The sequence below is a fragment of the Pithys albifrons genome, chromosome 8 (genome assembly GCF_047495875.1).
Source record: "Pithys albifrons albifrons isolate INPA30051 chromosome 8, PitAlb_v1, whole genome shotgun sequence".
Taxonomy (NCBI): domain Eukaryota; kingdom Metazoa; phylum Chordata; class Aves; order Passeriformes; family Thamnophilidae; genus Pithys; species Pithys albifrons.
This window is the reverse complement of record NC_092465.1, coordinates 12,074,881-12,097,618: the sequence shown is the minus strand read 5'-3', so window position 1 is coordinate 12,097,618 and position 22,738 is coordinate 12,074,881. Positions and strand designations below refer to the sequence as shown.

General features: G+C 48.2%; 2 protein-coding genes across 2 annotated transcripts; one reads left to right on the top strand and one right to left on the bottom strand.

The window, feature by feature from the left end:
• Positions 1-1,796: 1,796 nt before the first annotated feature.
• NIFK (nucleolar protein interacting with the FHA domain of MKI67) lies at positions 1,797-7,471 on the bottom strand. The gene is made up of 6 exons (XM_071562012.1): positions 7,307-7,471; positions 7,099-7,224; positions 6,344-6,452; positions 5,008-5,219; positions 3,906-3,986; positions 1,797-2,336 (listed from the first exon to the last, which is right to left on the bottom strand). Exons 1-6 carry the CDS (start codon positions 7,430-7,432, stop codon positions 2,163-2,165), a joined length of 828 nt encoding a protein of 275 aa, XP_071418113.1. The 5' UTR covers positions 7,433-7,471; the 3' UTR covers positions 1,797-2,162.
• A 55-nt stretch (positions 7,472-7,526) lies between these two features.
• Positions 7,527-16,428, top strand: TSN (translin). The gene is made up of 6 exons (XM_071562013.1): positions 7,527-7,812; positions 7,902-7,995; positions 12,849-12,945; positions 13,762-13,877; positions 14,524-14,603; positions 14,943-16,428. The coding sequence occupies exons 1-6, from the start codon at positions 7,747-7,749 to the stop codon at positions 15,177-15,179; spliced, it is 690 nt and encodes a 229-aa protein (XP_071418114.1). The 5' UTR covers positions 7,527-7,746; the 3' UTR covers positions 15,180-16,428.
• Positions 16,429-22,738: the final 6,310 nt, after the last annotated feature.

Genomic DNA, 22,738 nt, shown 5'->3' with positions numbered 1-22,738 from the left:
CTCAGCTCCCGGCACGAGAAAGGCCACGCACATTTCTAGATCATCCTGACCCAACTGCCATCTTTATTTGCTCAACACAAAGTTAGGAAAATGGATTTTAGAAGGAATTGCTTTTTTTCTGCTGTTCTCTGCTGTGTGATGTCAAGGTAGAGGTTGTCAGAGCTGCACATCAGTTACAAACATATAAGCAATTTCTGCCAACTATTCTGATCCCCTGTACCTCAGACCTCAGCTGAGGAGGTCTCTTCCACAGACTTGAGATTAAAGCACTGCCTGTTTCACATCAAACAATGCACAGGAAAGAAAGCCTGCAAATGTACACAGCAACCCTGCTACTAAAAGGCAAGGAGTGTCCATGACCACCAGGCTAGTGAACAGATTCCCCTGACATGCCCAAGATGACAAGTGTTTGATATAAAGACACACTCATTCAAGTGGCTTCCAGTTAGGACAGCAAAGAATAATGTAATTTGAGTCAATAAGAGAATGTCATTACAATCTCATGATAATTCAAGTGATCAGGCCAGATAGGTCAGGATTAGCCAGGCCAATGGTTTAGATTTTTTCTCCTCTGCCAGGACTTCAAGTCTTAAAATAGCCAAGGAACAAGTGCCAGCCACCTACCTGAGCAGGCAGTTATTATCACCTGGGCTTTCCTCTGAAATCTTCTGCCAGCTTGACCTGCAGCCAACAGCAGCAGAGAGTGTTTAATCTCAGACAACAAAAGCCCATGGCTAACCAGGTGCCACAGAACCCAAACTGCAATTTCTACAGGTCTCAGATTTGCAATACAATCCAAATTCTAAGTTCACTGCCTTTTCTAATTGGAACAAGAACAAATCCTTATGCACAACAAAAAGGTACATTCAGTTCTCTGAATTCATACTACTCTACTGGTGACAAAAACCTGCCTTCCCACTCCTGGTTCACCAACCCAATGCTTATTACAGTCTTGCAATGCATTTATTGCCCCCTGAAGGAGAAGGTACCCTTGTTTCATGCAGGGAGTGAAACTAAAATGCAGGGACAAGGTGCTGCAGAACTGCCCACAGAAGCCAGACTGCCCTGATCAGTGATGCATCTTCACAAAAAGCCTTGCTCACTCTGAGAACAGCTGTACCTAAGCGAGTTGTCACTGTTTGCTCCTCTCCACAGTTCAGAAAGAAGTCCCTCTAAAAGCAGCCACACTTTGCAGGTCCTTGAACGTTTTCTGAACTGGGCAACAGCACATTTGTGGCACAAAAAAACCCCAGAGAATTAGCAAGTTACCTCTGCCTGGCCAGCCCAGAGGCAGAGCAGCATGTCAGCAGGTGCCACTTGGGAGCTCTGCCTTTTACAGAAGCGGGTGAGGAATGGAAGTGACTCTGGCTGAGCCACCAGCCCCAACCCCGTGTCCTCCACAGCAGCAACCACTCAAACACAAATCTTTGGCTGCATAGGGGAAGGAATGAGAGTCACGAATGCAAGTGACTTCAGTCATCTGACTGTTTTTCTCCCCATCTTCCTAATCCCAGGCCTTTCCAAGCCCCCTGCAACCACTCCACATTCTGGCAAAGGCAGTTTCCCTGGCATTGCTCAAAGGATCTGGCTTGCTCAGCCAGTGTAGTATTCTGCCTCTGCCCTGGACAGTACAGGCAGATCTTGACTGATCACAAACAGGAGATGAAAATCATGGGATGTCTTCCTTAAGGAAAAAAATCCCTCACCCTGTATTTGTTCAAATATGTGAGAACTCACATGAAACACAGACACTTACTTAAACAGAAGAACCACCACCAGAGCCAACAAAGTTGAAAAATGGTTAATTCATTTTTAATAACCTGACATTAATTATAAATCTAAGATACACGTGCTTTCATCAGCAAGCTGTGAATGAACAGCCTCGTATTTTCTTTCCACACAGTGAGCACCAGAGACAAGGTACAGAATTAACTGAAGGTTCTGGCATGACTGTAGCCATGTCACAGCATGGGCACTTACCAGCATAAAGTCAAGAAAATCTTCAAAGGCAGAGAAGATCACAGGTCCCCTGATACCTACACCAGAGGGGGAGGATTTGTGAGCAGAGTCCTTGAATAAAGCCAGGGCACCAGAACTGCAAGAAGCTCCACCTCAATAGCTTTTAAGTTGAGGGAAAACATGGCTACAACTCCGAAATTTTATTACTGTATCTTCAGGTTTGGTCTTTTCCTTGGCAGCTTCTTTGGCCTCTGCACAGCATTGTTAACACTGGCAGGGGGGAGTCGGAAAGTTACTTCATCATCCTCTGCATCATCATCCACCTGAGCAGCTTTCCGGCGCTCGAGCACTGCAGGAGTACAGACTGGAGTGGGATCCTGAAGAGATCAGAAAAACACGATTGACTGCAAAGCCACCTGCCCGAGAAAGATGTTGCTGCTCCTGGGGTACCACAAGGCACCTCAGTCCAGTTGTCCTTCAGAATTTCCTCATGTTAAAGAAAATTGTTCTCTTTTTAGAACCAGCTATTTTTTTAGATATTATTTCTTCATAAAAAAGTGTCATCTTCGTCACAGTCTGGGTGAATGGCAAATGTAAATTAATTCACACTTGCTAACATGTCATTATGCACATTTACTTTCTAAACTTTGTATCTCCTGACTCAAAGTACCAAGAAAGCCAAGAGGAAAAACCTTAGGGTGACAGAGGGGAAATATATTTGAGACTGACACACAGAAATGCCACATTCAAGCCCACAGCACAGCTGAAACATCTCAGCTTTGTTACCTCAGTAGGTCCTCAGAACTTAGCTGTTAAAATGTATGAGTTATCCTGTCTTGCTCACAATCAGCCATGTCTCAATTATTACAAGTAATTTTAGTAACATTAAAAATAAAAAAACCAACCAACTCATAACAGTGATGAAACAAAACAGAATGTTCATACCTTACAGACCTTTTTAGACTATCTCAAATCCCAGTCCTGATGACCTGAGCTTCCCTTTCACCCATTGCTGCTCTCAGCTCACACTTGTTTACAAACACCATGCCTGATATATTGTATTGTATGGCCAGACTTCATGAATGAAGATTTGGGCAGGGCTCTCCCCACGTGGGTGTGCCCTTCCAGCCTGCACAGTGGATGTTTTAGGTGAGGCACAGTGTGCACAGTACTGGCCCCACCATTTCAGTCCTGAGGTCCATGTGCCATGGCCGAGCGAGCTTGGACAGTGACAGTGAAGTCCTCAGGACTGTCACAGCCCCCGGTACTGAGCGGGGCTGACCCTGCTGAGCATCTGAGATCTGACGGGATGGGATGGCAGGGAGGCATTTACTGCCAGGGGACGGTCCCACTGAGACTCGAACTCAGGTCCTTGGGATTCAGAGTCCAGAGCGCTCTCCATTACACCACGGGATGAGCGCAGGGTAGAAGGGACAGCACAGAATGTAAATGGGGGCACACCACACCAGGCTGCATTAACAGTTCAACTTCCTTTTTATCAAACAGGCTGGCACTGTAACATAGTGCAGACCAGTAACAGGATGCCAGCAAGGAGACCATTCTGAACCAGGTTAAAGCCCCATGTGGGTGGTGTCTGGGTGCCTGTCCCCAGCAGAGTGAGCCCTGAACAGCCAAGTCTGACAGCAGACCCAGCACTGCCCAGGGGCACCACGAGACAGGCACTGTTGGCTACAGGACACTGAGCAGAAGCCCTTCCTGCTGAATACTCTGGCAGAACATGGAACCAAGAGGATTCAACCACCCTCCCTCATTCAAGAGTGTTAACACATCTCAAAGGAGCTACTTCTGGGACAAAAATCTCCCAAACAAGCAACGTCAAGGTTTTTGAAATCAAGGTGAAGATGCCACTTGCAGACTTGAAATACCTGCCCCAGTGTGAGTGGTGGGCCGTGGTATTGGACACCACCAGGACTGGTCCATCTTACCTGGCTGATCAAAGAAACGTTTGGTTTTGTTTTCTTGGATGCTTTAACTTTTTTCCTCTTTTTGCAAAGTTCCTGTGTAGCCTAGGAAGCAAGACAGACCAGGTGAATTGCTACAGACTTCCCTGTGTGAAGTTGCAAAGAGTCACTTAACAGTCCATAGTTTGTCACAGCAGATTTAGAGTAATAAACTGACTGACACAGAGGTGATCTGGTTTGAACAAAAAAACCCCAAAGCAACACAAGAAAAGCTGCTATTGTGCATTTTAAAAAAACACCATGTCAAACAGCACTGCTTACAGCTCAAGCACTGGACCCCAGCCCTCTGCAGAGGGGTGACATCCCAGAGGGTGTGGCCAGGGGCTACGGGTGGAACTCTGGGCTTGGGACCTGCCTTCAAATCCCTCCCTGCCAAAGCCTCCCACAGGGCTTGGGCAAAGCCCCTGCTGCTCTCCAGTGACCTGAGAATATCCAACTGCTTGTACCAAAAAATAGAAAAGGAACATATCCCTTTTGCTGTTACTTAGTTACTTCTCTACAACTGAACCCACAGGTACACGGAGGGCAGCCCAGCAAGAGCACCACACTGACTGCCTGGAGCTTCCACACAGCCCTTCACACCAGGGAGCCTCTCTGGGGCTCCAGCACTTTTGCCAGTTCCACACAGAACACGTGATTTTCTCATGTTTAGCATAACCCCAGAAACACGTTGTTAGAAACAGAATCAGGGGCTTGCTGAAGCTAAACAAATTGTAAGAGAACGGGGGGTGGGGGAATTAGTTTCTAATGGCTTTTCGTGCCTTTGGAGGGGGTTGGGGGTCTCGGGCAGGGAGGTGATTGGGCCAGACTGTGAGTCCCCAATTCCCAGCCAACAGGAACAGGGGCAGGGACCTTTCAGATAGGAAAGGGTATAAAAAGTTCTGTTTCTTTTTGTTCTGGGTCTGTCTCTTGGGGCAGAGACAGAAACACCCAGTTTGGCCAAATCTGTTAAATAAAAGTTCAGTTCTGCTTTGACGACTTTGTCCCCTCTAAATTCTATTGGCAAATGTGAGTATTTCTCACAATGTTTTGCACAAAACACTCATGGAAAAGGTGCCAAACTCACGAATCCCGGGAAGTCGTAGTCGAGCCCCTTGTCAGCCAGCCGCTTCCGCAGCAGCCTCTCCTTCCGCAGCAGGCGCTGCGTCATCCGCGCCTTCTCCAGCAGGGAGCGCACCCGGTTGTACCGACGCACCGCCGGCCGCGACGGCTTCCGGAACATCTTGTTGCAGTCCTTGAAGAGGTTTTCATGGACCCTCTCGGGAGGTAAGAACTGACCTGCACCACAAACACAGGACAGGAGGTCACGGCAGAGCTCCCCTTCTCGCCAAGCACACCCACAGAGAGCTGCTCACCCCCTGGGACGGCCCTGGCACTGCCACAGCACCAGGGAAGCACCTTCTGTTCAGCTGGGGGTGTTCAGCCTGGAGAAGAGGAGGCTCAGAGGTGACCTCAGCACTGTCCAGAACTACCTGAAGGGAAGTTCTGGCCAGGTGGGGGTTGGTCTCTTCTCCCAGGCACTCAGCAATAGGATAAGGGGGCACGGGCTCAACCTCTGCCAGGGGAAATTTAAGTTGGAGATCAGAAAAAAATTCTTTCCAGAGAGAGTAATCAGGCATTGGAATGGGCTGCCCAGAGAGGCGGTGGATTCCCCATCCCTGGTGGTTTTTAAACTGAGACTGGCCGTGGCACTGAGTGCCATGATCTGGTAAAGGGACTGGAGTTGGCCCAAGGCTTGGACTTGATGATCTTGGAGGTCTTTTCCAACCCAATTGATTCTATGATTCTATAATTCTATGTAACTGAGCACTCAGGCAGTGGGAGAACTGGTGATGGATGGATGGATGGATGGATGGATGGATGGATGGATGGATGGATGGAACACTTTTCAGTTTCACCCAGAAAAATCAGAGATAACTGTTTTACAACACATGGCTCATAATCCTCTCCAAAGCATTACTGTCACACATCTGAGGAACTCACTGATTTCATTAATCTTTTAATCAAAAGCCCCTTATGTTACACAATCACACCATGAGCATTATTAGCCTGGAGGATAAAACAGCAGCAGTGATCAAAAGACTGCTGAGGATTCTCCTTATACATGACAAAAAGGGAGGAAGGAGAGCTCAGTCCCACAGAAAATACTTTTGGGACAAAACTTCACAAAAACACAGACTATTCACAGACTCACAGACTATTCTGAGTTGGAGGGACCCACAAGGATCATCAAGTCCAACTCTTAAGTCAATGGCCCACACAGGGGATTGAACCCATGACCTTGGCATTATTACAACCAAGTTTTAACCAGCTGAGCTGATCTCAGGGTCCCTAAAGGTCTATGAACAATCTGAAAAAATAGCAGGAATATCTGGATTTCTTTTGCATGTCAGAGGACTTACACTTCAGCAGTCTTTCAGAAAACAGGTAGTTGTTCATTGTGTCTGCAACAATCTTGGCCACATCATCAGACTCAAACTCTATAAATCCATAGCCTTTGCTGCCTCCAGTCTGTGAGCAACAACAGAGAGAAACCTGAAACAATGTTTTGGTACCTGAAGAGCTCTATGAAATTTATTTTATTCTTCCAAAATCAGCACATTTTCAGCTAAACACAAATAATCTCAAAATGATCAATGAAATAGTGAAAAAACACCGGGTTTAATCCTAAATTGGTATAACACAATTTGTAAAATACATATTTACACACAAAACAAACTGCTCTCCAGCACCTACTCGTTAAAAAGCCAACCTGCCCTGCCCTGCCCTGCTGCTGCTCTGTTGTTGTTACCAGGCTTATACAGCAGCTTCACACCCCGAGGGCAAATCCAGAAATGAGGAGAACAACTGAACACCAAGCAAGTGGAATCGTCACGTTTCACGTTGGATCTTACACTGGTGCGCTCCGGCAACGCTCCCCACGGGACCGAACTGACTGACGGAAAAGGGGCCTCGGGGGCCGCGGTTGGGGCAGCCCCGGCCCTGCCGGGATTGCCGCGTGGGGCGCGGGCAGAGCCCCGGATAGTGCCCAGGGCGGCCGGCGGTGCAGGGAGGGCGGCCGGGGCTGGTGGAGCCGGCCCGGCCCGGCCCAGCACAGGCGGCGGGAGCGAGCGCCCGGCTCGGCCCGGCCCGGCCCGGCCCCGCAACTCCCACTCACCTTCTTACTCCTGGAGAGGCGCAGCCGCGTCACCGTCCCGAACTGCCCGAAGTACTCTCGGAGCTGCGGTTCGCAGAGGCCGCGCGGGAGGTGCCCCACGAACACCACGCCGGGCGTCAGCTCCTCCTGCGGGCACAGTGACCGCGTCAGCCCGCGCCGGTTCCGGCCCCGCCGCGCCGCGCCGCCCCTGCCCCGCCGCGCCGCTCACCTTGGCCGCCCGCTTGTTGCGGGACCGCTGCACCTTCTGCTGGAACTCGCGCTGCAGCCGCGGCTCCAGCGCCAGGAGCGGCGCCGGGGACATCGGAGCCTCCGCCGCCATGGCCGCCGCCGCCATGCTGCCGCTCCGCCGGAAGTGCGTCACCGCCTCGCGCCGGCGCCGCGCAGCCCGACGCCGTCTCCCAGCAACGGGGTCCTCGTGGAGAGCGGCAGGGCCGGCCCCGCCTTACCGGGACACGGACACGGACAGGGACACGGACACGGACACGGGGCACGCCCGGCCAGCAGCTCCCACCCCGCGGCCACCAATTCCCTGCCCTCGGCAGAGCAGCCCGCCCGGGCCGCCCCCTCTGGCCGCTCAGGCGGTGCGGGGCAGCCCGCGGCGGAGGGAGGTGGTGGCGGGAGGGCCCAGGCGGGAGCGGCGGTACCGCCATGTCGGTGAGCGACATGTTCGCGGCGCTGCAGGGAGCGCTCGGCCAGGACCAGGACATCCGAGAGGTGGGGCGGGCCGGGCAGGGCAGGGCAGGGCAGGGCTGGGCTGGGCTGGGCCGGGCCGGGCCGGGGCTGACGGGTCGCTGTGCCCGCAGGAGATCCGGAAGGTGGTGCAGGCGCTGGAACAGACGGCGCGGGAGATGCTGACGCTGCTGCAGGGCGTGCACCAGGGGCCCGGCTTCCAGCACAGTGAGTCCCGTCCCGTCCCGCCTCCCCGGGCATGGCGGGCCGGCCGGGGGTACCCCGGGAGGCGGCTCTGCCGTGGCGGGGCAGTGGGGCCGCTCCGCCGGCCCTTCCCGCAGTGCTGCTGGGACAGGAGGGCGCAGCGGGAGCGTTGGGAGACATATAAGCAGCACAGCTGCCGGTCAGCCCCAGGGAACACCGTTCTTTCTCCTTTCCTGGGGTGATCACAGACTCACAGACTATTCTGAGTTGGAAGGACCCACAAGGATCATCGAGTCCAACTCTAAGTCAATGGCCCGCACAGGGGATTGAACCCATGACCTTGGCATTATTACAACCAAGTTTTAACTATCTGAGCTGATCTCATGGTTCTCTGCCTCAGTGCAGAGCAATGTCTTCTCTTCCAGGTGTTCACTCCTTGGGCTGCTGAATCGGCCCTTGGTATCCTTGTAACTGGCCCGTACATGGATTGTTTCATCATCACTTGTTGGGCCTTTTTTATCAGTGTCTTCCCACCCCTTCACTCTGCATCCCAGAAAATTCTGAGTCTGTTTCCTGTGAGGAAAGGCTGAGAGACCTGGAGGTGTTTAGTCTGGAGAAGAGGAGGCTCAGGGGAGATCTTATCACTCTCTACAACTACCTGAAAGGATATTGTAGCCAGGTGGGGATTGGTCTCTTCTCTCAGGCAACCAACAGTAGGACAAGAGGGCACGGGCTGAAGCTCTGCCAGGGGAGGTTTAGGTTGGATATCAGGAATTTCTTTCCAGAGAGAGTAATCAGGCATTGGAATGGGCTGCCCAGAGAGGTGGTGGATTCACCATCCCTGGAAGTTTTTAAGGTGGGACTGGACGTGGCACTGAGTGCCATGATCTGGTAATCAAAGTGGGGTTGGATTAAGGGTTGGACTTGATGATCTCAGAGGTCTCTTCCAACCCAACTGATTCTATGACTGGGATGGGGCTGGACTTCAGTCAGATTTGTACAATACAGAGTCTGTGTGTGTATAGAAAATCAACCTAATGTTGCAAAATACAAACAGACTTTGCAAAGGCTGAAAAAGCAGGTGCTGCCCTTGATGCATGCTTAGGTGGCAGCAGGAATTGTTCTGCTGTTTTTGAGGTTTGGGCTGTCCCTCTCCTGGTTCCAGCCTTTCAGCCCAGATTTGTTTCAGGTGTTTGACAGGATGTTTTGGGGCCAGCCCATTTCCTCCAGGCCATGAGAGCAGCACTGCAGGCCCTGTGTCAAAGGTGTTTTTTCTGCTCCCCCATTTCTCAGCTTCCTGGTGAAACTACTGGAATAAACTTAAATATATGACTTAAAAGCTGAGGTCTTTTTAGTCAGTATCTCCTGAAAAGCAGCAACCATTCTGACATTGCTGGAAACTCTTGAGAGGAACTTGGGCAGGCCACACTCTGAGGGTGATTAGAACAAGCCTCCCCAGGTGCTGCTTTACTCACCTGCAGGACTGACTGGTTGTTTTCAGCCTGATGATGTTCAGCTGCACGTTCCTGCTGGAGCTGGAGCTGGAGCTTGGGATTCCTCTGGGCCTGGAGGGGATCAGTGTTTGCAGCACCTGAGGTTTGAACTGTGCTGTCAATGTAAGATCCACCTGCTTGGAAAATCTGGAAGTCAGACAAGCAGACACTCAGTTTTCTAGGCTGGGAAAACCTACAGATGTTGAACTTCAGGTGTTGTTTCCCAGCATTTAATAGTAAAGGGCTGTGTCTGACTCTGTGTATTGTCACTTTAATTCCTGGACAGAGCTGGTCCTGGAACTTGCAGAGTCTGAGAAGAGATTTGGAATAGTTAAAGAAAAAAAAAAGAACAAATCCAACTGAGAAAAGTTCCAAAAACCCCAACCAAAAGCTCAAAGCCTCAGCTTGTAATTCTTGTAATATGGAAAGTAATGAATTCATGCTTAATTAATTAAGAATTAACACATGGTAGCAGACCTGTCAGTTTGTCATCAGTTACAAGCATAGCAAAGAAAGTTAATAAATGTTCAGATTGATAAGGGTTTACAGCAGAATAATAGAATGCAAATTAACAAAAGCATTGTTGGGGCATAAATAGCACCTGTCAGGTGTCACAAATTCAGACTACAGTTTTATTTAATAATGGTTATAGTTTGGCAGTGCAGTTCCTTACCTGTCTGTTTGGCTTTCTACAACAACTCTTTTCACTAAGAAACTAGAATGATTCCTCCTTAGCAAATTAAAAAGGGCTAAACAGTGACTCCTGTAACTATGACATAGAGGATTGTTCTCATTGCAACAGAATTCTGGCTGTACTTCGTAATGTGAAGGGTTTTTTGACTTATACTTACTTATTCCAACATAAAAGGAAAGCTATTATCACTATTAATAAACCATATTGAATGATAAAAATAATAAATTATAAATAAAATATATAAACTAATAGTGAAAAGGCAAAAATACCATTATTTGCTACAAGTTCCCAGGTGCCAGAGGAGCCAATGCTGGGTGACTGCAGCTGTGTTGCCCTGAATTGCAGCTGGTGCAGCTCCAACAGGAGCCCTTCTGCCAGTTGTTCCCCATCCCCTGTGCCAGCCTCAGTGGGAGAAGATTTACTTCCTCCTGCAGCCTCCTGGTTACTGCTTTGTTTATTCCTGCATCATCAACTGAGTTGGGAGCGATGGAAACTCAGGGAGACAACAGGGAGGCAGAACAGGTAAGGGGTTTGCACGAGGAATCTGTCCTAAGGGCAGGGGTGGTGTGAACTCCATCAGTAGAGATGGGGTAGTTGGAAGTTTGATGGAGGACAGTTCCCCAGACCAGCCAGGGACCTTTAAGATGTCACCTTGCACCAGCTTCCTTGGCTCCCTGTCCAAACGAGTCTGAGAACTGCTGAGGAAGCTGCCCAGGGCAGTGAGAGGCAGCTGATCACTGACATCAGAGTCACAGGCAGGGGCTCCAGAGCCTGGAACTCACCCCAGTGTCTGTGCTTTCAAAACATCAGAGCTGGCACCTGAGGATGTAGTTTGAATTTGGGAGTTATGTGTCTATCCTTGGGCACTGTTGTCTAAACTTTTACAATTAACTTTGTTTATTTTTGTCACAGGTTTCCTTTGGTAGAAGCTGAAGTGCAAATGTGTTCCTTACCCTGTCCCCCTGCCCATGTGACAGCCACAACGGAGGCAGCCCCGTAACCCTCAGTGAGCTTCACGTGCATCTTCATCCCAGCTGCCACACAGAGCACTCCCACCTTCTGCTGCCTGAAGCTTTTACTTTTTTAAGCTATTCTCCCCACCTTTTTCTTTTTTAACAGAAACTGTGTTCTATTAACTGGAAGAAGTTTTATAAACACACCTAAAGTGACTTCTAGTAAGGCCTGTTTGGTAAAAACCATGACAGCTTTCAGATTGACCTTCTGTGGATGTTGAGTGAATAATCCTGCAGGAGAGCCTGTCAGGCTGATCCTTGGCCTTCCTTGGGCCATGGCCAGGATTTGTGAGAGGGCTGCAGTTCAGAAGTTCAGGTCTGACTCCTCTGGCTGATTGCTGTTGCTGCGGGTGCAGCAACTCCTGCCGGCAAACAGGAGGTGGCAGTGGGTGGTGTGGAAACCAGACTGTGGCTCTGCAGAGCTGTGGCACACACTGGACAGGCTGGAACCCAGTTTCTTCAAATACATCATTAAAGAGCAGGAAATGCAGTTTGCTGGAGGGATGTTGCACCTCACATAACCTAACTCTGATTGATAAGAACAAAATAGGATAAGATTTTAATATGGAGGAAATAAAATTGCTTTTCCTTTGACTGTACAAGTTGGATGGCCCAGAGCAGCCTGGAACTCAGGAGTCTTTCTCCTTTACCTCTGTGGCTCATGGTGCAGGAGGGCTCTGCAGAGGGATCTGGACAGACTTGAGAGATGGGCTGATTCCAATGGGATGAAGTTCAACAAGGCCAAGTGCAGGTCCAGCCCTTTGGCCACACCAACCCCCTGCAGCGCTACAGGCTGAGCACAGAGTGGCTGGGGAGCAGCCAGGCAGAAAGGGACCTGGGGGGACTGAGGGACAGGAAGCTCAACATGAGCCAACAGTGTGCCCAGGTGGCCAAGAAGGCCAATGGGATCCTGTCCTGTATCAAAAATAGCGTGGCCAGCAGGACCAGGGCAGTGACCCTTCCCCTGTACTCTGCCTTGGTGAGGCCACACCTTGAGCACTGTGTTCAGTTCTGGGCCCCTCAGTTCAGAAAGGATATTGAGGTGCTGGAGCGGGTCCAGAGAAGAGCAACAAGGCTGGTGAAGGGACTGGAGCACAAATCCTATGGGGAGAGGCTGAGGGAGCTGGGGTTGTTTAGCCTGGAGAAGAGGAGGCTCAGAGGTGACCTCATCACTGTCTAGAACTACCTGAAGGGCAGTTCTAGCCAGGTGGGGGGTTGGTCTCTTCTCCCAGGCAGTCAGCAATAGGACAAGGGGGCACAGGCTTAAGCTCTGCCAGGGGAAATTTAAGTTGGAGATCAGAAAAGCTTTCCAGAGAGAGTAATCAGGCATTGGAATGGGCTGCCCAGAGAGGTGGTGGATTCACCATCCCTGGAGGTTTTTAAACTGAGATTGGACGTGACACTGAGTGCCATGATCTAGTAAATGGACTGGAGTTGGACCAAGGGTTGGACTTGATGATCTTGGAGGTCTTTTCCAACCCAATTGATTCTATGATTCTGTGTGACAAGGAGTATTTCTTATATTGATTCTAAGGGTTAGAAGCTTATCTTGGACAACAAAGGACCGTAAATAGCACTGTCTGCACTAGAAAGCTCTGTTTACAAACTGCTGTTCCCTGTCAAATATCCATTTCCTGAATTTACTCATTCCCCAAATGCTGTGCTGTTCTTTTTCAGTCCCAAAGAAATGCCAGAAGGCTCGTGAGCACTTTAGTACAGTGAGGACACAGATGGAGTCTCTGAAGACCAAGTTTCCTGCTGATCAGTATTACAGGTGTGTCATATCACACACAGCCAGACACAGACATAGATGGGAATTACCTGGGCATTTGGCATCATTACTTTGGAATAGTGACCTAAAGGTGTATGGGCTGAATGCTGCTTTCTGTTTGAAAAGTAAATTGTGGTAGACAGGTGTGAGGTTTTTGTCAGCATAGATAAAAAAATGCTGTTGCTCAAATGCTGTAACTTTTCACTAAAAATACTCAGTATTAAATTATTTTTCTAGAAACTTTCTTAAAAAAGAAAAGGAAAGCTTAAGAAACTGACTATCTGTTGGAGCTGCCCTTGTGCCTGGGAGCTGAGCATTTGCTGCTCCACTAATTTCAGTTAAGTTGTTCAGTTTCTGACTTTTCTGGAAGCAGAGCTCTAAATCTGTCATGAAATGGCTGTTTGGTTCTGCAGACATTAAATGAAGTTGCCACCTTTGTGTTTTGTTGCTGTCAGAAGGGGAAAGTGTCTGGCAGGAACATTTCAAAGAACACGGATCTTGTCATCTCAGATCTGCTGAGGGAAGGTGGGAGGGAAAGCCTTGGCTGACTGTGGGCACCACAACCTGGAAAACTCTGGGAGCTGAGTTAGGTGTGCGAGAGAGGCGAGGAAATGCCCGTGTCCAGTGTGGTTACCTGGGGCTGGAGTTCTGGAGCACCAAGGAGGTGGTTTTCAGCTGGGTCATTTTGCCAAGCCAAGAATGCTGATAAATGCTGTGTAAAGGTAGAAAACAGAACACACACACAGCGTGTGCTTGTTGTCTAACACTCCAGTAACAAACATTACTTATTTATAGCTCAACTTGGTGTTTCTTCTGCAGATTTCATGAGCACTGGAGGTTTGTGCTTCAGCGGTTGGTGTTTCTGGCAGCATTCGTGGTCTACTTGGAGTCAGAAACATTAGTGACCCGAGAAGCTGTTGCAGAAATACTTGGGAGTAAGTTGATGTTGTAACCAAAGAGAAAAAGCTTGTGACCTTCTTAGACATTGTAGGGAAACAGCAGAATTAATTTCTTCCCAAGCAACCGGTTCTAGAGTTTTATCTGGTATTTGATTTCATTATGTAAACAACAAATTCTTAGATGATGGAAGTTGGCAGACTTTATGTGAACAGAAGTATTTGTTCATTGATAGTTCTTTGTTATGAAGGCCATCCATTCAAACTGTGTAAACCTACCAAAAGAGTAACACAAAGATGTGAGCTTATTTTTTAAGTTTTCCTTTTGCTCTTTAAAGAGGGTGAGAAACATTAAATTCTTTGTCATAGAAGAATTGTGTCCTTGCAGAGCAAAAGATTTGAAAAAAATAAGGAAAATATATCCCGTATATTGCTGTAATTTCATTTATTCTGTTGGATTGATTATAACCTGTTGCACGTCCAGTTGAGGATGTCCAAGATGCTGAATAAAAATGCTGAGGAAAGTCAGTTATTACATCACATACAGGAAAATACTGGCTTTTGTTTTGTAATGATATTTCATAAATTTGATATTCCAAATAACCTGCAGTAGACAAATGCAATTTCAGCTGGCTGGGTTTGCTCATGCTGACACCACCTGATTGCTGCTCTGTTTGTGTCTCAGTTGAAGCTGATCGAGAGCGGGGCTTTCACCTGGACATTGAGGACTATCTCTCTGGTGTATTAACTCTGGCCAGTGAGCTGGTAAGGACCACACTCATGCATGTCTTTGGATTGAAACTGACCTAAAACCCCAAATAATGGGTTGTTTGGCTTTCCCGAGTTGTTCCTGAAAGTTCTCATACACAATAGCTTGATCTAAACTTCAGGCAAGGTGCTTCTCTGCATGTTCCTCACTGATACTTTGAAGATTTAAGCTAGTCATATGATCAAAAATCCAGAATTGTTGTGCACAAAAAGGAAGATCTGAGTATAAATAATGTGACTGTGGAACACGGGTGCTTCACTGGTGCTGTGACTGGTGGGGATGGGGATGTGACTGGGGTGGGAGCTCTGCCAACACTCCTCTGTCTCCTGTCCCAGGCCAGGCTGGCAGTGAACAGTGTCACAGCTGGTGACTATTCCCGCCCTCTGCGCATCTCAGCCTTTATCAACGAGCTGGATTCGGGATTCCGCCTCCTCAACCTGAAGAACGACTCCCTGAGGAAACGCTACGATGGCCTGAAATACGATGTCAAGAAAATCGAGGAAGTGGTGTATGACTTGTCGATCCGAGGACTCAATAAGGAGGCAACAGCTGGTGTGGGAGGAGAGAAATGAAGGATGCTCATTTTAGCAGCATCGTCCATTACCTCAGATGGTTGCCAATTTAGGAAGTATCTAGTGAAGCCTTCCTACAGTAGTTAGAAGAACTGCAGCTCAAAGCTGCTCTCTATTTTCTTACAAAAGTTGTGGTCCAGGTGTTAGATGTTTTGTAAAACGATGTCTAGATTAGGGCAGGAGGCTCTCTGTTTCCTGTGGAATTCCTCTGTCAGAGCACAGTGCCGTTGATCGCACAGCAGCAGCTCAGTAACGCCGCTGAGCTGAGGTGCCCGTTAGTTCTGTAGTGCTGCTTCCCTGCTCTGGCAGGGACGTGCTGTGGCTGTGGCTGCTCACACAGCTCACTGCAAAGACACAGGATGGTTTGAAAAACACGGTGTGTAAATATCTACTTTTTTTTAAGACACTGATTTCTTTTTTGCCTTTTTGTTTCTTAAATTGGACAGATTTGCGTAACTGTTTATTAACCAGGTCTTTTTAAATGGTTTCTGTTAATAAATCCCCCTTAATTGAGAAATTAGTGAAAATATTCTTGAGAATTCTTCCGTTGGAACTGGTGTCTGGCTCATCTCTTTCTCTCTGTTTCTCTCATTTTTATCTTTCCTCCAGAATTTCAGTTCCCATGGAAAGCAAGGTTTTCTCAAACACCTGCTTTCTCTGGTGTTTTTTTTACTGACATGAGTAAATGCTGAGTTTTAGTAGGATCATTTGCCTTGAGAACTCAGTGTAACCGATTTTTTTTATGCTCTTTTTAACTTTAAAGATTTCTGAATAGAGAAGTATCTGAGTTGTGACAACCTGTACAGGCCACAACTGTACCTGTGTCCTGGGATTAAAAAACCCCAGAACTATAGATCATGTAGTAAAATGTTTATATCCTGAGAAAAGGGGAAATCACTAGTTTCAGGTAATTGCATGTACGGTGTTGGCAAACACCAACAGCCTCTTTCATCTGTGTAAGTGAACAGACTCATGGCTCCCAGTGTGCTTGTTCTCTTGTCCTGAATGACTTCAAGTGTTTCCATTCCCCTACTTTTGGTGGTGCAGGAGTGTTAAAGAGAACAGCTAACTTCTTTAGGAGGAGGAATGCTTCCAGAGACGAACATGAACAGTCAGGTTCATGTGGGGTTTGCTAGAGTTTGTCTGTTAGCAAAGATTTACCGCTGTTTCAGTTAGGGGGTTGATTTGTTTATTGGAAGAAAATGGTTTCTTGATTATTTTGGCCAATAAAAGCTGTTATTTGATTTTGGCCATGTGGTACCTTTGTCTGTTGTCTGATCATATGCTGTTATTTGCTTCCCTTCCTGGGAGCCTGTTCTGATATATTGGCATCTAAGTTATAGCCAGATGGTAATATCCCTCTTTCACAGGTGAAGAAAATGAGGGAGTAACTTCCTGAGTCCTGTGACAGTGAGACCAGCTTTCAGAGTACTTCCTGGTTCTTGCCCTGTGCTGCTGTTTGCTCCTTTCTCGATTTAACCCTGTGGAGGTGGGAGGAAGGAAGGAGCTTCAATCAGTTCTACTGCCAAAACCAGAGATGTGGGGTGAAACAACACCCTAAGGCTCTGAGACACAGCTGTGCAGATCAAGGTCACACAGGAAATGTGTGGGAGTAGGGGAATTACAAAAAGGTTTCCTGAGCATCAGTTTGGGGTGTCTCAGGCTGGAGGTTTCCTGGCATGTGAAACTGGGATGTGAGGCCATGTGGAAGGGCAGGTTTCTGGTTGCAGGGCAGTTGTTCGTTAAGGCTCTGTGCTGGCTTTTGTCCCAGGTGCTCCAGTTGCATTTGGTCAGCAACAGGTCTGCTTCCTGCCACAGGATCCCACGTGCCTCATGGAGGTTTTCAGTATCCCACATCTGCCAGCTCTTCCCTCTCTTGGTGGTTTCTGAGAGCTGGTGGAGATGGAGCAGCACTTGTGGAGCAGCTGGTGGAGATGGAGCAGCACTTGTGGAGCAGCTGGTGGAGATGGAGCAGCACTGTGCCATAGGTGCAGGGACTGTGGGAGGGCAACTGGAAGAGCAAGTCTTTTACTTAGGGCTTCAGAGGTGCAAGGTGTGGGATCCTTCTGTCTAAGGCTCTATGAAGAGGAAGAGAAAGAGACGCTCTGGTGTTGTGTTTCTGGAGCATGTTAGCAAATACCTTGCTGTTTCCTTTTCCTAGGTTTTGGGAGAGCCTGGCATCTTCCTTTGGAAAAGCATCATTGGCAAGAGCCAGGCTGCACGGTGTGTTCCCAAGCTGGGTCTGGGGAGGGGAAAAGAAAGCCACCAACTCCTTCTAGGCTGCAGCAGGGAAGGGCAGGATGTGCTTTTGTAGCTTCCTCTGCACAGAGGTAGCCTGTAGGATCCTCTGGTCTTGACTGTACATCTGCACTGTACTCTGATCCTAAAAGATAAGTTGTGTTTCCATCTCCAAGCGGGGAGCAGAGGGAAGAAGGAAAAACACAGAAGGATGGGGAGGTGTCTCTTCCTTGACCCTTCCCTTTCCCAGAGGAACCAGGAGCGGGTTAGCCAGCAGGGAATGGCAATGAACTCCAAGGACTGCAGAGGTTTGATGGCTCATGATGAATCAGATGCACTTGAACTCTTAACAATTGAGTGGTATTGAAGGGACTGCACAGCCCTGGCAGCTGTGAGGGGAGTGAGTCAGAGCAGCACTGCAGAGTGACTCAACAGCCAACATGGCTGTTCACTGAGCCACTTCAGCCTTAAGTGTGTTCCAGAGAGCACTCTCTTGGATCATCATTGTATTCACTCGTCTGTTTGTTTGGGGTTTTTTTGCACCTTGACGTAATTTCTGTGGGGATTTTTATTTCAGTGAAAAGGACACTTAAATAATTAACTGCTCCTTATTAACAGCACTGCCTATTCAAGCCCAGCAGATCAATGAAAGGGCTGACCCAAGGTGGTTTGGGAAGCAGGGCTGAGCAGAGCTCCGTGGCACAGGAAGCAGAGTGGACCTTGGGGCTGGCTTTGAACTGGGCTCTGCCTGCTGGAATTGTTTAACTGCAGCCAGCGTACAGCCACCTCTTTAAACTGGCACTTGTTAAAGGACATGTTATCATCTCTAGGCTGCCCTTTTCTGGTGCCAGCAAACACCTCTGTGCAGTGAATAGGATCAAGGAAACAACCTTTATTTTTCAGCAGTGTTTTCTCCCAGTCTGGTGCATCACACAGTCCCCTCACATGCTGTGCCAGTGTGTGGAGGGAGGCTTCCTCCTCTCCCTCCAGTGCCAGCTTTGAGTGTTCTCTGAGCCATAACACTATGTGGTAAATTTTGAATTTTCTTGCAATAATTTAACTGTTTCCTATTTTGTTAGGGTTGCCAAGGATTTTCTCCCTGAGTAAATAATGTGTCTTCATTTCACTGCAAAGTGAGAACTTCTGTACTATAGAGCCTCACTCAAGTTTTTCAGCCAGTTTTACACACCAAGGCATTTAAGGAGAGCAGAAAGTGAACGTGGATGACTCCAGGAGTTTCTGTGGACACTGACCCCTTACTCACCTGCAGTCCCTCTTCCTCATTAAAGAACTGCCTGTTGCTGGGTGCTGTGGTGCAGCTTTACTGAGGTGTGTAGGGACTGTTCAGAGCCTCCTCCCTGCTGATTTCATGGAGTGTTGTGAAACCAGTGTTTGATTTTGGAAGAGTCCTATATGGTATATATCTCCTGTCTGCATGTTGTGGGTCAGGCATGAGTTAGGTAAGATGGGCATCATCTCCTGGCAGGTTTCACTGCCTGTTTATTGTCACTTCCAGCTGCAGCACTTCTGGCTTGCAGAGGTCAGTTGTCACCGGTGGCTTGCTGTGCCCAAGGAGAACATGGCTGTCCTAAAACCAGGCTTTTCCTGAAAAAAGGGGGAATACACACCTTGTCTGAATACCTGTTCCTCCTGCCTGTTCACGCTACAGGCAGGTCTAACCTGCTTCTGTTGGGGAAAATGTCAGAGCCTGAGCTCTGCAAGGGTGCTCTGCTGGCTCCCAGGGCCCTGTGCAGCTCTCACAGACCTCTCTCAACTCTTAACAACCACCACAGCCTGTTGAAGACTTCAGCAGGGACTGCAGAAAGCCTTGAGGGAAGAAAAAGACCAGATTTCAGCCCCTGTGAAAGGGTCCAAGGCTGTAAAGGCCTTGTGCTCTTTGCATGGTTTCGTTACCCCTGGCATCAGTCATGGGATCTGGTCTGTAAATTTTTTGTGACCTCCAGGCTTGCTACTCCCATCTGCCAGCCCTGCCCACAATACCCAGAGAGATGTTTGATGCAGGTACTCCCAAGGATGTAACTGGCACTGCAAGGGAAGTTCCTGCACCAGGAGGGAAGGGTTCAGAACCACCTGGGGCTCCACTGCCACTGAAACAAAGGGTTGCTGTGCCTGATTCTATGCAGAGAACCTTCCCAAGGTCTACCCAGTTTGCAGACTGGGTCTTCACATTTGCAGCCAAGATAATTTCTCATGGATGCAAAGCCTGCACTGGAGATCACACTGGGGCAGGACTTGAACTGGAGAGTTGCACATTATCATTAATGCTGCTAATGAATCTAGAGCCTAATGCAAACTTTTCAACGTTTTTCATCCGTGTAACTCCTCAAACCTGGAGGATGCTTTGCCTGTGTTCCGATTCCTTCAGAGTGTTCTTCCATGTCTGTTGAAGAACAGGAACTCTTGTGTTCCTATCACTCAACTTTTCCATCATGTTGTAGAAAGGTTTCCCTTAGTGGATCACCTTCAGCTTCCAGAGGGAGATGTTTTCCTTTGGACTGTACAGTGTTATTGTCAAAGTATTTTTTTAAGTAATGCTCGTACCTGTCTCCAATCATATTCACCAGCAGATACAAGGCAGTTTCTTTGCCTGCCTGATCAGTAAAACTTTTTGCTCCTTCATGAGCAAAAGTGACAGGTCCCTCAGCAATGACAGTGAGAGTTTTGAATATTTATTTGATCTCTGGGAGGACATCTTCCGCCTTTGCTTTTGGTTCCAAGTTTTTTCCAATTTCAAGTCAGAGAATGTCAACCTAATTCTAGCTGAATCTCACCCAGTTCCCCAGCATGCATTTGAGAGGGGACACGGCTGACATCCCAAAATGAAAGTCACTACAGCTGCCTCATCCATGAGCCCTGAAGGGATCTTTGAGAAAGATTTAAATTAATTTTCCTTTGAACACGTCAGGGACAAGAAAGAGAGTGCAAGATTCACCAGCATCTCCTGCTGGAGATCTGCCTTCCTGGGACTTTTGCTGCATTACAAATTCATATGCAGTGAAGGCAGGAGATCCAAGATGATCTTGGAGCTCTTTTCAGGATTTGGGATGTGCCGAGTTCAATCTCTCAGTCGCCAATGACAGCTACACCAGCTTCCTGCTGCCACACCAAAGCTGGGGCTCCATTTCAGATGTGTTCCTGATCACAGAGTGGAGACGCACACTGAACACTCCTTCCTCATTTGCACCTGTGTTAAGGACAACCAGGAATGTACAAGAACTCCATAAAGGAGAAGATCTCTATTCACCAAAGAAGTCTCTGCCCTCTAAAGCATTTGCTCTTCATCTCACGTTTTTTCCAGGCTTTCCCACCCAGTCTCGTGACTCCTAAAGGAGCTATTCTTTCTTTTCTTGGGACCTGAGCTCACAGGGGGCTCTTAATTCAGTGTTTTGTCTTCTTGTGTGTCTGCCTTCACAACTCAAAACTACCTGATGTCTATAAATAAAGACTGCCTTTTGTTGTCCTGGTAGGTTACCAGTAAGGCTTATACTAAATTCCTGTTAAAGGTCACTTTTGAGTTCTGATAAGTTAAGGGAGTGACCAACCTTCTCTTTTTCCCCCCTGACGTGGTACTTCCAGAAAGGTCTGTTTGTACTAGCTGAGTAAGTTCAATGGGCAGGAGTCTTGAAAAGTAATCTTAGTACTTTGTCAGTCTTGACAATGAGAGGCATAAAAATATTACAGAGTCCTTGGACAGCCAGTTTGGAACAAATAATTGCTTTCTTGGCTTGCAGACAACCCTGTTGCCAAGTACCCTGGGTTATAATAGTATTTTGTCTGTTAATCAGAAATGGAAAAATACAGCACAACTAATCTCCATGGCTGCCAAGTAGGATATGTACATGTGACGCTGAAAGACCTGGAACTTCCCAGGAGTGGTGGGATTGTCCAGTTCAGAAGGGTGCCTGAGGATTATGGAAATCTACTGCCTTGTCAGTGTGCTGGCACCCCTAGCCCTCCCTGTGCTGCCTCACCCCACATGGTGGGCTCTCCAGGGCCGCAGGGATTGTTCCATGCTCGTGCTCTGTTTCCACACCTGTAATTTACAGGCAGGCAGCTGTGCACACACCGGATGCAGACAAGAAGAACACATGTTGGAAGCACAACCTCTGTCTAGTCTGACAGGTTCAACCATCCCACTGTCTCTTCCCATGGAAGGCTGTTCCAGACAACCTGCTTCTGACCACAGGCTGTTTAGGACAGGGCCACAGCACCAAGTACACGTCTTGCTCATAACTCAGTGCCTGGTGATTATTTATGGACCTTCTTCTGGGGACAGTTTGCCTGGTTCAGAGGAAACAGGCCATGATTACTTGGAGCCTGGCAGGCAGGTGCTTCCTGTGATACCTAGAAAAACCCTGAATCTGACAAATGGAACAATCAGCCAAACACAAGCTTGATGCTCAATATCAGACCTTTTACGTGTATTTATTGTTCTCTAACCTTTTTGAACAGCCAGGCTGGCTGAAGGTACCTTGATTGAAAGATACGACTGTACAAACAGTCCACAGCTGGCTTTGAGCATGAATTGATGTGAAGAAAATCACTGTGCTGGAAAGTAATTGGAAACTTTCCGGAAAGCAGCAGCTTTGTGTGGCTGTGAAAGTCACTTGCTGTTTGGATAAATTAATCTGTTACACTTACTGTACCTATGCCTTGCCTTGTCAAAGCTGCCCCGGAGGTAATGAAGAGAAGGTGGCTGTGCCATTGTGATCTTGGGAGAGAAGACAAAGGTGCTACGAGCTGCTGCTTTTTGTGTGTGAGGTGAATGGGGCTTGAAGGTTCATAGATGCAGATCTGTTGTGACAGCATAAGAAATTTTCCTCCAGCAGCTGCTCTGCTCAGGCATCCAGCTCTGTGAAAAACAAACAGCAAACTAAAGCAATGCCTTGTGCTCTTCACTGGCTGTTCAGTATTTTGGGGAACAATCAATTTATTGTCTAGTGACTAAGAAATAGCTGGAGGGAATTCCAGCTCACCTGAGGGAGCCAGGCTGCTACCCTGACAAGCATTTTGACAGCTATTGCTCACTGCAGCACTCGGCTGTGTGGGGCCACCCTCACATCTTGGACACTCTCCAGATGATGCAAATATTTCCTCTAGGACAAAATGAAGCACTAAAACACTGGATGATGCAGCTGAAGAGAAAATACAGCAGATGAAGAGCAAATACAGTGAGACACAGCACATCTCACTGCTGGTGTCTGCCTCAGTGCAGTGCAGTGTAACAAGCCCTGGCAGCTGTGGCCAGAGGACAAAACTGGGCATGGTTTGAGGCCTGATCAGGTGTTGGGTCAGTGGTG